General features: G+C 40.1%; 4 protein-coding genes across 4 annotated transcripts in view; 1 reads left to right on the top strand and 3 right to left on the bottom strand.

The window, feature by feature from the left end:
* The window catches only part of cldnj (claudin j), a 49075-nt gene that overhangs the window by 7719 nt on the left and 22586 nt on the right, over positions 1-18770 (top strand). The gene's annotated exons all lie outside the window — the stretch shown is intronic.
* On the bottom strand, positions 4740-5712 carry LOC116686997 (claudin-3). The gene has a single exon (XM_032512103.1). The coding sequence runs from the start codon at positions 5565-5567 to the stop codon at positions 4920-4922; it is 648 nt and encodes a 215-aa protein (XP_032367994.1). The 5' UTR covers positions 5568-5712; the 3' UTR covers positions 4740-4919.
* Positions 8183-9337, bottom strand: LOC116686996 (claudin-3). The gene has a single exon (XM_032512102.1). It carries the CDS (start codon positions 9163-9165, stop codon positions 8509-8511), a length of 657 nt encoding a protein of 218 aa, XP_032367993.1. The 5' UTR covers positions 9166-9337; the 3' UTR covers positions 8183-8508.
* LOC116686995 (claudin-4) lies at positions 12859-14059 on the bottom strand. The gene has a single exon (XM_032512100.1). The coding sequence runs from the start codon at positions 13882-13884 to the stop codon at positions 13216-13218; it is 669 nt and encodes a 222-aa protein (XP_032367991.1). The 5' UTR covers positions 13885-14059; the 3' UTR covers positions 12859-13215.

Genomic DNA, 18770 nt, shown 5'->3' with positions numbered 1-18770 from the left:
AAGTAGAGATTTGTACTTGCCAAAGAGCGTTGTGTGGAACCTATCATGTTATTTTTGGTAATTAAAAAGAACATTGATATAGGATAATGGGTCAATTTGACCCGATGACAACATGAGGGATAAAGGAATTTTGCCAGTACATCCTGACCCAAGTAATCCTGTGGCTCACATTGTGTACCTTTCTGTACACCGTTCTCCCTTAACCCTTGTACTGTCTTCACTTTCGAGACCCTCTCGTATCACTCGGGTCACATTGACCCGTGACTTATATAGGGTTTTTAAAAAAGAATTCTGAAATAAAATTTTACTTCATAATCTGTTAACAAATATTGTCTTTATCTCAATTTTCAAACAACTGAGATAACATACTGTATATGTTTAGGGAATGCAATCAGTCTCGACTAGATGTGTGATACTTTGAAGAAACTAGAACATAAGACATGTTTTCAGTTATTTCTCACTTTTTTTGTTAAGTACATAATTCCACATGTGTTCATTCATAGTTTTGATGCATTCAGTGATAATCTACAATGTAAATAGTCATTGAAAATAAGAAAATCCATTGAACGAGAAGATGGTTCCAAACTTTCGGCCTGTACACGCACACACACAAACACCCACAACACACACACACACACACACACCACACACACACACACACACACACACACACACCACACACACACACACACACACACACACGGTGGGGCTCAAATGTTTGGGCACCCCAGATAAAAATTTGTATTGTGCACAAAGAAGTCAAGAAAAGATGGTAAAATCTCTAAAAGGCATCAAATGACAGATTAGTCATTTGTATAATACGGTATGTCACAAAAAGTTAGATTTTATTATCATCATTTACACTTTCAAAATAACAGAAAACAAAAAAATGGCGTCTGCAAAAGTTTAGGCACCCTGTAGAGTTTCTGGTATGCACCGCCCCCTTTGGAAAGCTGAGACCTGACAGTTTCATGGATTGTTCTCACTCATCGTCTGGAAAGACCAGGTGATGTCAATCTTAAGGTTTTAAATGCCCTGACTCATCTGACCTTGCCCCAACAATCAGCACCATGGGTTTTTCTAAAAATAGTTGAAGCTCACAAAGCAGGAGAAGGCTATAAGAAGATAGCAAAGGGTTTCCAGATGCCAATATCCTCTGTTCGGAATGCAATTAAGAAATGGCAGTCATCAGGAGCAGTGGAAGTTAAAGCAAGATCTGGAAGACCAAGAAAAATATCAGAAAGAACCGCTCGCAGGATTGTGAGAAAAGCAAGTCCAAATCCACGTTTGACTGCACAATCCATCCAGAAAGACTTTGAAGACACTGGAGTTGTGCTACACCATTCCACTATAAAGAGATACTCAAACAGATATGGTCTTCATAGAAGAGTCATCAGAAGAAAACCTCTTCTACGTCCTCACCATAAAAATCACCGTTTGAAGTTTGCAAATGAACATAAAGACAAGTCTGATGCATTGTGGAAACAAGTTCTGTGTCCAATTCTCTGTCAAACTGTTGAGCATGGGGGTGAATCAATCATGCTTTGGGGTTGTATTGCAGCCAGTTGTTGAGGGAACATTTCACGAGTAGAAGGAAAAATGGATTCAATAAAATTTCAGTAAATTTTGGACGCTAACTTGATACCATCTGTGAAAAAGCTAAAGTTAAAGAGAGGATGGCTTCTACAAATGGATAATGATCCAAAACACACCTCAAAATCCCTGGTGGATTACATTAAGAGGCGTAAACTGAAGGTTTTGCCATGGCCTTCACAATCTCCTGACCTCACCATAATTGAAAATCTATGGATAGACCTTAAAAGAGCATTGCGTGACAGACAGCCCAGAAATCTCAAAGAACTGTATGACTTTTGTAAGGATAATATTGTAATACATTAGTAATCAGGAAAATATTAATAACATTCTGTCAAATGTAAACATAGCAGTTGCTGATTAATTTAATGGTTGACAACCAATCAATTAATTGATTCATCTTTGCAGCTCTTATTGCCATACTTGATTCTTTTGACACACTTGACTTTAGAAAAGCAATAGCCATGATATGTTGGGGATATATCACAGCTAAGTATAGTTTTGAACAGAAGAGCCTGTTAAGATTGTGTAACTTTGAATGTTAAATTCTTGTTGAATTCATTCCTTTGTGGGCCTGTTGTGGTTTAGATTTGGATTTAGACTCAACTTTGCCGTTGCAAGGATGAAACCTCAGTGAGATTCCATTCCCAATGAGTGGACACAGTGAGCCTGTGTTATTTTCAGGAAGGGAGGGAGGATTGCTTTCTCTTTTTGACTTCAGGTGCTAAGAAACCTCTCTGCCCTTCACATTCCCCAGTATCGGTCATGTGACCAAAGTTTGGCCAGAGCCAGCAGAGCATGACTAGAGAGACAGAATGCCTTTTTCTGTCCTTCTGTCCTTTTCTACAGTCAGCCAGGTTCAGGTATTTGATGAGATTGAGTTTCATCATAGCCTCAGAAACTTGTGGTTTACAACGCTGCCTGTTAGCATTATAGTTTTCTTGTTTCTTGTCAAAACACAGAAACATTACTGTCTCTCTTTCTCACACTTGCTCTTCAAAAGAAAGTGTTTCATTTGAAATGCTACCGTTAGTCAAAAGGGAAACTCCTCTGTACGAATCAATGATTAGCTTAACAATGAGGGTCTTAGAGAAGTCAGTGGAACAGCCCACATGGAACTGCTCACTGGTAAACAATGCTTTGCCACACTGATGTGGAAAGAGCTCAATTTATTTGCTGTATATTTTTTTGTTTTTAAATGTCTCTGTTTTGCTTAATGCTATGTGATGTCCTACACAGGCCCGTTTACTGTAGGAGTCATTTAGTCACAAAATAAAAGTAGATTTAAACTAAGAAATGGGGTTTTCATCTGTAAAAAGTCAGTTTGTTTAATTTCCAGACATGATGAGCACATGTCTGTTTCCGGATTTTTTAATTTTTATCTTTAATCAGCGAGTAAATAATTGTCATCTAAATGTCACAATTTTTGCATTGTATTTAACATGTGTCAGGACAGACATTACAGCATTAGACAATATTTACTTTACATGAACCCCACTAACAAATTAACTTGTTTTGCCAAATGTACAAAATTCAGATATTTACTCATGTATCATACTTTCTAAAAAAGCTCTTCCTGAAAATCCTTCAGGAATAGGTTTTGATTTTGCTCTTTTGTCTCCTGCCTGACCAATACAAAACTCTCTCGGATACAAATTAGACATGAGCTTTAATCTGTAGTTACTGTTATCCTGGCCAGATGTCAAGCAGGTTCTTGTCCTTTGTTAGAGGCGACATTGATATGGGAGTGAGAGACAACAGTAATGTGATATTGCTACCACCAAGGGACCTCTCCCAAATTTACTATGAGATGTTCATTAGTGTTTCATGTTACTTCCTTTGTCATGTGTGAATGTGTTTTTATAACTAGACTGCTGAAAGGCTCGACTATCATAGAAATTCTGGCTGATAGGTCTTTTAAGTGGGCCAGAGTCTCAATAAATATGCCCTGCTTTGCTGTAGCTTATCATTACATAAAAAACACAGACATGGCAGTATAAAAACAGGACAGTGGAAGATTAAAGGGAAATTAGATATCTCCGGGAAATTGTCCCTATTTAGGATAAACAGGCACTCCTAATTTTATCAGTGCGTCTTGTTCAGAGGCCAACAGTAGACGTTTGTGGTGATAAAGGGCAGCTCCCACAAATGAATTGTGAAATTGTACGAATGAATAGTGTGAGTATGTGGCAGAGTTTTGGAAAGAAGTTTTCAGGCTCAGCTAAGCATCCAGTGATAACTTAAGTCTGAAGGGTAAGAAAACGAATGCATCATGTAACCTGTCTGGAATGACTCCACTCCTCACGCTTCTCACCTCTGCCCGTTAACTGCTCCTGTGGCTAATTGTTTGGAGCGTGTGGTTAAGTTGCGTGGTTTAGTTGCCAGTTGCTGGTAACATAGCCCTCAGGATTGAATGTCATGGTACTCTCATCTCAAGCCACCTGGATAGAACGCACTCCGTCATTTTTGTTACCGGTTTACTGACTCGGGTGGGAGTGAATATGCTATTTTAAGAATAAGCAAGTTAAAATGTAATTTGTGTTTTTAAATGAAACCAGATATGCAGCATAATGAAAAAAGACATGTTTATTTAAAAAAACAACACTTGTTCGATACATGTGCTGCAGTTGTATATAACACACAAAGATAATTCTTATTATGGTTGATCCCAGGTGCTTTTGTTCTCCCTCTGGGCACACTGTAAAGCACTCAACCCCCCACCCCCCACCCCCCACCCACCCATACCTACCCTTACCACACTGCACTATAATCTGCGTTGAATACAATTATCTGTCTTTACATTTACAGGTGATTAATGATACTCTTACGTATTTACATCACGTAATCCAGTTGATAACCTTGTCATACCATTTGACACATCCAATTCTTCATTTTTTTTGTACACAATTATTGTACAAAAATATTGTAATTATGAAGGCGATACATGAAGCAGTCATGGCGTTTTTTATAAACAAAAATTCTGTGGTAAACATTAAGAAGACAGGACTGTATAAAAAGTATATGATTGTATATTGTACGATAATATTTAGTGTGTTGACCTTATAAAACAGCACTAAGAACATAATTTTCTTTGCTTTTTGTTTTGAAACTTGATTAAAGTTCCACTCCAATGTCCTTTTGCATGATTTTTAGTCTCTAAAAAAACAAAGAGCCTAAGTCCGAGATACTTAATATGAAAGGCAAAATAAAACACATCCTTCATTACGGAGTCTCCTTGTTTCCTTGAGCTCTTTTCCTCAGCACACCAGTTTGGTGTGGACCACAGGTTTAAAATTCAATAATGTCTTTTCCTCTTTGACCTTCATTCATACATAGTCTTTCTTTTCCAACCCTGGGCCACCTACGGACCGTGAGGCAGAGTAAGCCATTCGTGAAGGGTTGTATCTGGTCTCACGTGGCGGACAGGAGCAGCAGAGCATTCCGCCACCAAGAATCAGGAGGCCAGCTGCTCCCCAGCCGATGTACAGCGAGGCCCCCAGCTCCCTCCGCTGAGCGTCAGTAATTAAAGGGCTGTAGAAGTCCCTGATTATGGTGTTGGCCGCCCAAGAGACAGGAATGAGCTGCATGACCCCGGAAATAATGAAGAAGACCCCAGAGATGATCATCACCTTGGCCTTAGATGCCTCGTCGTCAATGCAGTTGGTGCACTTGGCCCCAGCGATTCCAATGAGTACTGCAAGGATGGCTAACAGGATGGAGATGATGGTGAGGGCGCGGGCAGCTTGGAGGTCTTGGGAGAGTGCGAGCATGGAGTCATAGACCTTACACTGCATCTGGCCCGTGCTCTGGACCACGCAAGTCATCCACAGGCCCTCCCAGATGATCTGAGCTGTCACAATGTTGCTGCCGATGAAGGCCGTCACCCTCCACATAGGAAGAGCGCACGCCACAATGGCAATAATCCATCCCAAAATGCACAGGGAGATGCCTATCAGCTCTAGCCCTACAGACATACTGAAACGTCTTCCTCTTCTGCTGCTGAATGTGTGTCACACCTGAAAGGAGGTCACAGAAAAAAAATCTGCAAAGGGGAAGAGTCAACCAGAGACCTAACTAATGATTAAGTAAATTCCGGGTCTTGCATCTGTGAGTGTGTGATGATCTGTTTCCTCAACTTCACCAGTATCCTTTATATGGCTGATCAGGTGAAGGGGAGGAGTTCTTGAAGGAGATGACATCACCAAAAGGGGAGGAAGGACCTGGAGACACTTTGCTATCAGCTTACATGGCCAGTTTCACAATAGGCCTGGCCACAAAGAGGCCTTTTTACAGCTGAAAGGGCATGCAAGTATTGCATGTGTTGTCATAACCAAATAAACAAGTCTAAGGTGGATAAAGGCTTATTGTAACATTTGAAAATAACAAATGTATTTCATTTTAGGTACAGATGTTACATGAATGCAGCTTGTGTTTCAGCCTTAAATAACTTGTAAGATCACTTCCTCATGTTTAGCCCAGGTACCTCTCTGCAGGTCTTAAGAAAAATGGCTAATAGATGACCAATGCCTTCGTGCATCAGTAACACCCATAGAAATAGAATGAGAGTGGAATGGACATTTTACTGTTTGCTGTGGTCATTTCACTAGTTCAAAAGAAAATGGTACTCAGCACTGTGCCTTGACCAAAGAAACAGAATGAGTTAGCCAGCAACGGTCAGAGCTCTTTGTAATGGCAATAGTACACAAAAAAATGGCCGCCGTCATGACCATCTTGGTATCTTGATTTGAATGGGAACATCCTGTCTACTCTAATTCTATTTCCATGGCAACACCCTCCTGAGATTTTTGATCATCACTACTCAGGGCTCCTGACTGTGACCAAATGGTCGCATTATGCAACCCAATTTTGAGAGAGTGTGACTGATTTTTATATCCATTCACAAATGTGCGACCAGTAAATTTGCCCCACTTTTTTTTTTTTTTTTTTATAACACGCATCAATGAATCTGGAATCTGTGGCAGGCCAGCGTGTGAGAAGGATGGGAATGGCCACTGTAAGTGGCTAATGGTTGGAGCGGGAGGGTCCTAGAGATAATCGAGTGTGCGTAAACGTCTGTGGGAAGTAGACAAATATCACAACAATGACCAAGTAAACTATTAACTCGTTCTTCCGACCTGCGACTAGTGTGCTAGTCCCAGAGTCTACAGTGTTGTGAATTCCTCATGCTACAGAGTCACAGTCGGATGATGATTCAGAGTCAGAGGTTTGTGTGGTGAAAAAGGCCCTCTTCTGCCTGTGCTGCTAAAATCTTTTAGTTAGGGGCTACAATGCTCCTGGTAACAGTATGTAAATACAGTTACTTTTCATATGTATGTATGTATGTGTAAAATATATATCATTCATGTGGATTTATTGTTATAACATCCTGTTATGATGAATGTTGTGTGTGTGTGTTATGTCTGTAGGATACTGGGATCTATCTTTCTGTCTGTATCTTGTGATGACAGTAGACATTACAATAAATTTTAGTGTAAAAAAAAAAAATATTGATAGAGCTTGAGTTGCGATTGTGATCGTGTTTTTTTTTTTTTGTGCACATCCCTAACATCTTGCCTTCAGCTTGACAGCGGTTTATTGTTTAAATCATACAAAGAGGTTTTGAAAAGGTTCATATGACCAAGGATAGAGAAACATTGTTGATCTTTACGGACTCCTTCGTGGTTAAGGATCACCTTTAGTGTGAGTTCATGAGGCTTTCACCTGGCAACATTATGTTTGATGGGCCTTAATGACTGTCTGCAGAATGCCCTTGAAATTCTTCTGGGCTGGGACTGTCTCCTTAGAAAACCCAGTGTTGACAGCCCTGCCCCAGTCTCCCCCTCTGACATGAAACGGGTCCATTGTTTGGGAAGGCAGTTCAGATACTCGAGTGTGGGGAAGCTGACAAAGTAGCGGTTCTTGTTATCATAGAGCCAACAGAATGTGGGAGAGATGGGAGCCAGGTGGATAGGTGTTGTGATAGACTCCCAGTCATCAGCCTAATGCTTGGGTATGCAGGGTGCATAGAATCTAAAAATGTCCTTTGCACCTGTTGATTTGGAGATCAACCATTTTATTGAATCTATTTTTTAACGTGATGTTTCAATTTCCTAATGGGTGTCAGTTTTGTTGTGACTGACCAACCTACCATAACCTGAAGGGTTATTGAAATCTAAGCTACGGACACATGTAGGCTTATACTGTGTAATACAGAAGTAATAGCTTTTTTAGGTTGCATTAGAAATATCATAGAATTATTGCATCAGAGCAGAAATACACTTTTTTTTTGCTGCTACACAAAAAAAACAGACCTGAAAAGTCATTGATAGGTATATCTTATATGATATTCCTCAAACTTTATTGACCAAATGTTTCAGCCTCAATAGTGAAAGACAACCTGAAACAATACTTCAAAAGTTTAAATGATCAATAAACTTTAGTTAAAAACAAAACAAGGCCTTTAAATAAAAAAAGTAGCATGTCAACACATTTTAGATAGTGATTTACAAAATGTATAAATAACATCTGCATTATGTGACTTCATGACATGGTTTGTTGAACTTCTTAATCAAAACTAGTTATATTTTTTATAAAAGATACAGTCAATACAGTAAAAAGTATGAATGCAGAGTCACCTGTTCCCAAAATTAGAATCACAAATTATGCAATTATTTTCATAGAATATAAAACAAAGGACACATCACTAACATGGTTATTAGCCTCAAAGTTACAAACCAAAAATTTATCAACGTTCTATAGGGCATACATTATGTTGTGGCATTAAAATTGTAAAAAGGTTATTTTTTCAACATGAAGACAGATGTCAATAGGGTATAAAAAGGACTGTTCTCTCCAGTTCTCTCTGAGCAGTCTTTTCCATGATGGCAGAGGTGTGAGAAAAGAGCAGGTGCAAGTTCAGACATAGTCTCTCCTATCGTGACCGCTTGGGGCCAGTGACCTGGTTTGGGAGTACATCATCTTTGATGGAGGCCCGTACCTTTTATCAGCTTGGGGGGGGCAACTGGAGCAGAGGATGCCCCCTCCAATGAGCAGAAATGCGGCTGCAGCCCAGCCCAGGTACAGAGCCACACCTATCTCCCTCTTCAGTGCTTCAGGTGTAATTGGACTGTAGAACTCCATGATGATAGTATTGGCAGACCACGACACAGGGATCAGCTGAGTCAGAGAAGCCACAATGAAGGCCACCCCGGCGGCTATCATAACCCGAGCTTTGGACGACTCTTCATCCACACAGTTGGTGCATTTTGCACCCATGATGGCCACCAGAACTCCCACGATAGCCACCACGATGGAGATGATAGTGAGTGCACGGGCGGCCTGAAGATCTGGGCTGAGAGCCAACATGGAGTCGTGGATTTTACACTGCATCTGACCTGTGCTCTGGACCACGCAGTTCATCCAGATGCCTTCCCAAGTGGTCTGTGCTGTTACGATGTTCACCCCAATGTAAGCTGACACTCTCCACATGGGCAAGGCGCAGGATACAATGGCTGAGATCAATCCCAGGACAGCAAGACCCAATCCAAGTATCTCCAGTCCCACTGAAGGCATGTCTGAACTCTGTGTGAGTCAAAGTACTCAGAGGTCTTCTCTATCTCAGTAGTCAAAGGTGGATAAAGTGAGTGTTCTCTATAGTGTTGATTGCACTTATAAGCAGCAGAGGTTTTTTAGCACAGAAGGTGGAGTCACTTGGTGATTGGCCGGAGCAGAGGTCAAATCGGCTTTTGTCCCACTTTGTTTAAATGCGCAAAAACCCAGCCTTGACACGGCCTCAGCTTAATCATTCAACTTCCTTTGCCCTGGTGACTCCCCCATCTATTTTGGTATGGGGAGAGTAAACAGAGGGCCTGTATCTCAGGTCTGGAATAGTTAAAGGATAACAGACATGGTAAAGAACGGTGGACAATATCAAATCCCGCAAATTTGTCATTGTAGTCATCAGTCAGTTGTTTCTAATTCTGAATTGAATCCTTCCTGTCAAAAATAATTATCTGATGAAGACGAATGGAGATGCATTGTGGAGGTGGGGAAAAAAGATTTAATGGGTTTGGAAAATACTTTGGAAGGGGTGTTTTTTTTTAAACTGGGAAGAGCCTGTGCATCCTTCCAAAGAATTTGATAAAACATCATCTCTACTTCCATGGAAGGACCGCCTGCCTGTTTCTCCATCTCCATCATCATTCAGCAGCTTAAGATATCAACTGAAATTTATTTTATTTTTTTATCTGGCTGTGTGGGAGATATTTTCTAGTGTATATTAACAATGTTGCCATAGAGGTCATATCATTTGAGATTAGATGATGAGTTATACAAAAGTTGTTTGAAACATTTTGTTAGAGATGACACCCAGAATGTTTCCAATAACGATGCCTTTTTTTAGTGATTAACGCTTTGGCTACATTGAATGTGGAACAGATGCGGACCACTCGTGGAGTGGATGTATCTTTTTTTGAATGAAAGTATGTTTTTATTGAGTTTTTCAATTACAATTCAACAATACAAAACAGCAAAACAAAAGAAGGCAAATCAATAAGTACAAATAGGCATTTGATATGTAAATATATAGATATGTAAATAAATATGTTAGTGGTATGTTTTACTGCTATGGTAACACACCAGAATTTATCTTTTAGCTGGCTACCCCTTTTGCACACACACGGTGTAAGAATGTGTGAGTCACAGGCGAGATGGAGAGCTGTTGCTTCGGGATTGTTGTTGTTTCTTCAGTTTGTGGAGCCAGCACAGTGCTGTGAAAGGTCAATCTACTGTCAGCTGTCATCAGGACACAGCTGATGGAAACAAGACATTAAAAACAGAAACTCTCAAAACCAAACTGCCAATACGCTCATTGAGTTGTTAAGTCGTTTCCTGTCTATTGATAGTTCAATCTAAAGACCAATATAGACAGTTTATGATCCATTTTTGTGCAAAAGGGCTGCACACATCTCACGTAAAAATATATAGAAGACCTATTAGAATAAATGTCCTATTTTAAGCTTGGCGAGGGGATCTCTGTGAAGCATACACACCACTTGTGCGCTCCTCTTATGCCCGGTGTAGCCAGTTTCACTGATTATAGTGGAAGCATGGGGTTGGAACATCCGCTTTGCATACGTTACGTGTGCAATGTAGCCAGCCCGTTGCCGTTTTGACACACTAACCTTAAAGACGTGTCAGAGATGATGATAACGTGTTTTCTCTCGACACAAAAAAAGTCTTCAGATATCAGATTAACACTTTTCTTTGTTTCAATAAACCCCAAGAGGATGAAATGTTAGGTAACAACGTTGGAGTGTGTGCTGCTATGTCATGCTGCCTAGGTTACCATGGGAAGTTAATAATTGAGACCACCTGTGGGAACTGCAACGCAAACAAGAACACCCCCCCCCCCCCCCCCTCTAACCATATAGTATCTCCATGTGGAAGGCACACATTAATATCATTTATGAATACCATCTGTATTTCTCTCAGGACAGACGTGTTTCTAGAGAGAATTCCATGGACCAGCACTACAAAGACGGAGTGTGCCAGTGTGTTTTGAGCAATCGTCTTTGTACGTGTGCTCAAGGGTCGTACCAGCGTCCTTGCTCTGAAGGTTGCAGTGCATCAGGAGTTTCAACCTCAATTTAACTTTTGCACGTGTCACAGAAAACAACCCTCTGCACACACACTCTGACCTCCAGTAGTTTTGCCAAGAACCCTCATCAACCTCTGAGTTTGTCAATTTACAGTTCACAGAAAGGATGACTGAAATAAAGAAGACCATGTATTTGCTGATTGTGCAACAAGCCAACCCATAGAGGCTATGGATGGAAAAATGGGCCTATAAGGATCAAAACACTACCAACAAGTGTCACACAGTCACACAATCCTGCCAGTAGGGTCTGTGGTCATTCAAAAAGGAGTTTTCCGGAGATTTTTTAGATCATTAACCTCACTCTTTAAGCCAGAGCCGGTTAAGAAAGCAAGACAGGTTTTCAACCTGTATCTTTGTTTCTTGTACTTTCATTTTATTGCTTGTGTATTTCTTGTAAATCAGGAGTACTCAATTTCCATGTGAGTTTCTATATCGCATAATATAAGTTGTCTATACATTGTAGTAATTATATGTTTTAAACAGTTTGAAAGTTACATTTTGAGAAGTCTAAAACAGAAGCTGTCACCGGTTGGTTTCACTGTTCACACGGACAGATTAACATGTCGATTGAAATGTAGAAATGTTAGTAAAGCAAGGCTTGATGAGTAGCCCAGGCGTGTAAAACTCTTTTCTTTTTTAAATGCTGCAGGCCCCCTGTTGAGGTGTTCCTAACTTTCTACAACAAATCCAAAGAGGCTTTATTTTTGCTACACTACCCGCTTTTGATTTGTCATTTAGATTTTTAGAGATTTCAAGTTACTCTTTGAGCAATAAGATACAGTTTTATTTCAGTGAATCCCATCAGGGAAGTAAACAGTTGCAAACCATGTGATCAATAGGGGCTTTGTGGCTAAGTTTGGATTGTGTTACGGTGCAGGTTACACCCCCTTGCAGAAGGAGACTTTTATCTCTGACTCAGTTTCACTCTACCAAAATGAGGACAGCCTACAATGGAAGGAAAGCATAAGGTGCTCCTCTGAAACAATCCACCCATTGTTTCTTTTCTCCATGTACATTGAAATTAAATACCCAATTTTGGCGTGCACTTTGACATGCTCTTATTGGTCAGACTCTGCTGAACTCTACCGCAGGCATCTGCCCCAGTTTCTGCATACCAAAGAACTCATGCAGGCATAATTATGTTGCACTTCATTTAAGCATCAATTTCTTTTTCTTTTTGCAATCACATTTTTATTTTCCACATGCAAATACACTGGCAAAGGTGCAACATATTGGTTTAGAGGACAATATACAGAAATGTACACTATACATACTGGGAAAATTCCAAAAAAAAAAAAAAGTACAATTTTAAACAATTTATAACGTTTTTCCAACTTCGAATCTTTCCCAATTTCAAATGATGTCCCCAAAAGGAAACTTTGTCAACAGCTGTTTCATCTATAAAGATACATTTCTCTGTTTCACTTGTATTGCTGCAAAATGGGATTGTCAATCAGACAAACTGACCAAACATATCTAATAATGGACCGATTATTGTGACTTGCCACTGATGTATCGATACAGGATTGCCACAGAAAATATCGCTATACTACGCTTTATGGATCCCCCCCCCCCACCCATACTCTAAACTGTAACTGTGCTAGGAAGAAGGCTGGAAAAATTTGTAATTTCTTCTAAAGGTTATGTTTATTTATAATCTTGCTTCAATCATAAATAAGTTTGCAAATACATTGTGTGTGTTTTTAATATCAGATGTCATCCTAATGTTTCTTAGAAAAAAACCTACAAGTAAAATGTAGTAATATTTGGAATACAATATTAAAAGCAATATAAGATGCCCACCACTACAGAAAAATGGTCATAACAAAATATATTATGAAACATGCATCAGTGATTCATAATTGAAGCCCAAGCCCATGATGCTGCATTGACATCCATCTGCTGTGCACAAATTGGCTAACACTAGTCATGGTATCATCAGCGGCGCCCACATGTCACTATGTTCATACATAGTCTCTTCTGGGGTATCCGTTGACTGACATCAGCTTGACAGCCGAATAGTCCATTCGATGGGGAATGGAGCCACCACCACTCGGTGCTGCAGCTGCTATGGGTGGGCAGGAGCAACAGAGCAGGGCTCCCCCTAGGATGAGGAGGCAGGAAGAAGCCCAGCCAAAGTACAGAGCATTACCAAACTCCCTCTTCCCCGTTTCCTGCAGCAGCGGGTCGTAGAAGCCCAGCACGATGGCGTGCGCTGTCCAGGACACAGCCACCAGCAGGAGCAGTCCAGCCACCACGAAGGTTACTCCAGCAGCCACCACGAGCCGTGGTTTACTGCTCGCATCTCGGCTACAGTTGGTGCATTTGGCACCAGCCACTGACAGACCGATACCCACGATGCTTAGTACCATGGAGACGATGACCAAGGCACGAGCTGCTTGCAAGTCCACCGGCAGCCCCAACATGGAGTCGTGCACCTTGCAGTGCATCTGACCCGTGCTCTGCACTGAACAGTTCATCCACAAGCCTTCCCAGATCACCTGGGAGATGACAATGTTCTGACCGATGAACGCAGCCACCCGCCACATGGGCAAGCCGCAGGCCACCATCACCCCCAACCAGCCGGCCACGGCCAGGATCATCCCAAGGATCTCCAAGCCTGTAGAGTACATAGTTAGCTGGGGATGAAGGAGTTGAACAAGACTCGCTCCAGAGCGCTGTGGGATAGAAGGGCCTTCTGTGTCCGCAGGCTCAGCCCTCCTGAGATGAAGGCGATATCGGATCCTGTTGGCTCAACGTCCTACATAAGACTTTTAGTGAGAGAGAAAAGGAGAGGGAGAAACTGATTCTACCTTCTTTATACAGCTTAGTCGACTGAAGGTGGAGTCAGCTTAACGTGGCATCATGTTAACCTTCTAACTGCACTTGCAAATGGGAATACACTCGTATTTTTTCAACTGTAATTGGTGTCGAATGGGGAGTGTTCTTTATGAAAAACATATTTAAAACACATAAGCACCTTTCGAGTCTTTGACACCAGTAAACAAAATAAATACGTATGACTTCCGGAGGAAAGTGTAGTCTTACACCACATTTACTGAAATGCTCACAGCAACTATTTAGTCACTTCTGATTTTGCTATAATATAAAGATTCTTGTACCAGCAAAATGTGACAACCTTGACAAAATAGCTGATTCACCATATGAATGAGATCTCCATGCCAGACGAAAGAGCAACAATGACAGGCCTTGTTTGTTGCCGCACACCTACATAATCAATCCTGTAGGGTGGACGCGAGAGGCCACTGCACTGCAACTAAAGAAAACGCACGCAAATAGATCACATTACGCAACAATAAGAGAACACACCAAATAGATCACATTACTCAAATAGATCACAACACTATAGAAGTGTTTCCAGGGGACATTTTTAAGTAATGCACGCATCTGGCTTGCTTGCTGCAGTTTGAAGTCCTATCTCGGCTAAAAGTCAGTGGCGTTGGTAAATAAGCTAAAATGTTATTTTATTTTAACTATTGCAGATATCTCTTGTTAAACTAGCGACAGCCTTTTGCTTATTCTAGTTAGCCTTTTGCTAACTAACGTTTGACGTCAAATTGATTAAGATCATTTTTTAATTCAGTTCTGATACACACACAATTGCCATGTGCTATATTAACTGGCTAGATGGATGGACTAGATTCCCAGTGCAGGGAGTCAGTCAGATGTTTTGTTAGACTTTTTATTTGCGTGCATTTTCTTAATGTTACATGTTGTGATCTATTTGCGTGTGTTCTCAATGTTGCGTGTTGCGATCTATTTGCATGCGTTCCCCTATTGTTGAGTGTTGTGCTCTGATTGCGTGTGGTTTCTTAAGTTGCAGTGCAGTGGCCTCTCAGGGCCACCGAACATAGAAGAAAAACAACCCACTGTGTTTGAGTTAACCAGTCTTGTTGGGATGTTGAAGGTGTCTTTCTTAAAATGGAGGATATATGGTTAAATATTTAAATAAACAAAATGCACTTAGAATATCAGCCTGGCAGTCTCTGATCTAACAGAGCAGCAGATAATACTCTTTTGAATCTCCACTAGAGATAAATTTGCTGTGGCCAGGTTGGATCAGTGGCAGAGCAGGCGCACATGTACGGAGCGGTTTATACCTCAACGCAGAGATCCAGGGTTCAAATCTGACCTGTGACGTTTTCCTGCGTGTCTTCCCCCCCCCCTTTCTCACCTAACTGTCCTATCAAAAACTAAAGGCAGAAAAGCCCAAAAAATAATCTTAAAAAAAAGATACATTTGCAAACATTCAACCATAAATACATACTTGGGACTTAATGATAGGTTGTCTGTGTAACTAATCACTTCAGTACCACCTTTTGTATGGGATCATTTTTGGGTACCTCAAAGGACAGAGAGCACATTTAGTTTTAGACCAAAGCATTACTTTCTGATCATGTCAATTTAGCAAAAACTGTAAAATACTGTGATTTCAATCACGTAAAAAATGAAAAAGCTTTTGTCTCTTTTAGCATTAACAAATACGGCATCACAGCTGTTTTTGGGAGTCATCATTATCTGTTTGTCATGCTGAACATGAAATGAATGAAAAAATACCTCAGGTGGGAATATCTCCTAAAATATCTAGAGTATCTTGTTTGATAGACAACAGGGTCATTGAGGTTGGCTGACATTTGAGCTCTGTGTCATTATAGGCTTTCCTCTAATTAACACAGGTCACCTGGGGTCAGTGGTCAGGATGAGTACCTCTGTTGTCTTGTGGTTTACCCCGTCCAGAGACACACATGTACACACATAGGCTACTCACCGTCCCATTATACCACACAAACCGGGAGACACACCTGCCATGTCTCTTATCATCTGGACCACTTTTCTGGCATGCGTTTTTTAATTATTGTGCATCAGTATGAAGAATATAGGTTTTCCTTATCAAAAACATGCATCCTAATTTCCCCCATCAGCTTGAGTACTTTAGATTTGGTTAAAAAAATGTGGCTTTTTTTCTTACTTCAGCTTGAGTGACTGTTCTTTTTCTGATAATCCACCTTCAAAGTAGGGGTTTGAATCACCAGAGGCCCAAAGATACGAGATTATCTCAATACTTACTCACAAAACGATATTATGATTTTAAACCTATTGCGATATACTGCAATTTTTTTCACCTTTTTTCCAACTTCAAATTATGTCTCTAAAGGAAAACGTTGTAAACATCGGTTTTCTACAAATGTTAGTGGCCTATTGAGAGAGAACCTAAATGCCCCATACACCAGACATGGCTGCTTTGACATCATGACACTCGCTGCAGGAATAGAAGTCACACTTTGTGTTCAATGCTGTAGGCTCAGTGCATACAGTACGTATACCCAAATATACGATTTCCTATAATAAAAGTCACATGTCAGGTGTAACCAAGAGCAAAAAACTGCAAATAGCAAGAAGTGGGGTGACTGTTGCTTAGTTGTAGAGTGGTTGCCTGCCAAATGGAAGGTCGGTGATTTAATCCCTGGCCCTGTAGTCCCATGTCAAAGTGTCCTTGGGCATTTGTGTGTGTGTGTGTGTGTGTGTGTGTGTGTGTTTATCTGATGAACAGGTGGCACCTTGTAAATATTTGCATTGTACTGTACATGTATCTTTTTACAGGCAGGGGGAGCCACCATTGTATTCTCTCTGTGTTGTCTAAATTGTGCTCGTCTGGTTTTGCAGAAAACACCCTTCATGAGGATTTTGTCTGTTTAGTTAAAGTAATACAGTAGTGCATTATCATATCTGCTTTTTTTGATATGAGATCTTTACAACAAAGATAATACTAAACAAAACATCAGCCTGACTGAGTCAGTAACATCTTTTAGTACTCTTTTTTTTTTTTTTTTATTAGTTTTATCTTGCGTTACTGGAATTGGTTTGATCTGTTTTTATCTTGTTGATTTTAATTTGATTCCCTGTTTGAAGCACTTTGTGACTTTGGTTTTAAAGATGCCTCTATAAATGAAGATTATATATAATATTATATAATATTAAAGCATGGCTTGTTAAAGGGATGCTTAAAACAATGTGATTTTCAGCTTTTCTGATGCCTTTTCAAATTGTATTTTTCCTTCAACTATTTCTGAAGTGTCCAACACACAAGGTAATAAAAATAAATCAATCAAATGCTATTTCCTTCCTTTGGTTATGATTTGCAGCTGGCAAGCTGGCAGCGGGCTCTGTAAAAGGAGTGTTCAGTGCAACTCTGTGGTTGACTACCAGATGAAGTCAGTTCAAACCAGATCCAGCTTGAATAATAACAGCAGACGTGATTGGCTAATGTTTCCTGGAAACCACTTTTTTTTTTAAGCAGCAGCGGCTAACAAAGCATGCATCTTCACACCTGTCAACACCCTGGTAACAAGTTTCCCCCTATGTGTAAATTTCATAATCCTAATACCAGACTTATAGTGGTAAAATATGTAAAAACACACAATACCATAACTGATACTCAATTCTCACAGTATTGTTGCAATACACAACTCATTGTAAAACCAATAACACAAATCAAGCACATGCATAGCATGATCTGTGTAATTACTCTGTAATAGTATGCAGAACTGCACTTAGACATGAAACTTTGTCAACACAGATTCAGCCCAAGGCAAGAAGTTTGGGCGTTGCTGTGGAGAATCAACTACTTTAGTTTAAAAAACACAACGATAAAACTGCCTTCGGTCAAACAATATCTCATTAAATTACACAATCTCACACAAAGAGAATGATTTACATTTTGTAGTTGGCATTTTTTGTTTGTTTGGTCTTATCTTGACTTTTGCAATCTTCTTTTCACTTTCCTATACAAAAAATCTATGGAAACTCATCGCACTATTGCAAAAAAATGGAGTCAACAAAAAGCCGTGGAATTTAACCCCTGTGTTGCATTAAGCTCTGTGTGGCTGTATGATTTGACTTTTAAATCTTATTAGGTTTCAGGCTTCTTGTTTTGCATATAAGGGTCCTGTTATTTTACCTACATTAAACTTTTACGTGGCTGCCTTTTTTTTTTTGTGACAAAGTCACGAACATGAATTATTACCTTAACTTTAGTTGATGCAACTTTCTATAAGCTTTCTTGCAATTCTTAATTTGATGACTTTATGTAAAGCAGAGACTTTTATAAAAGTCAATCCCATGGGATTGATATTTATGCAAAAATTGAGACGTTCTAATATCCACATATGTTTTGTTTGCTGGATGGATAAAACAGATTTCCGCAGATGTTTATGGAGTTCACCATTTTCCTCTGCAGGTGCACCTGCTTGACAAGACGTTACTTGGAAATGTACATGTAGCCTCTTGCAGAGCACCTTGCTGAACACTCACCTGTCATGGGAACAGGAACGAGTCTGACCGGTTTTTACAAAGTACTTGTGTCTACTGCAGGTTGTTGTTGTTTCGTCACAGTGCACACACAGTACTATGTGACTAATTCTTACTACGTTCAAACACTAGTTTCTTAAGATTTAGTTTCTTATTGTCTTTGTTTAAGTGTGTGTGTGTGTGTGTGTGT

The sequence above is a fragment of the Etheostoma spectabile genome, chromosome 3, assembly GCF_008692095.1.
Source record: "Etheostoma spectabile isolate EspeVRDwgs_2016 chromosome 3, UIUC_Espe_1.0, whole genome shotgun sequence".
Taxonomy (NCBI): domain Eukaryota; kingdom Metazoa; phylum Chordata; class Actinopteri; order Perciformes; family Percidae; genus Etheostoma; species Etheostoma spectabile.
This window is presented reverse-complemented; position numbering and strand designations above follow the sequence as displayed.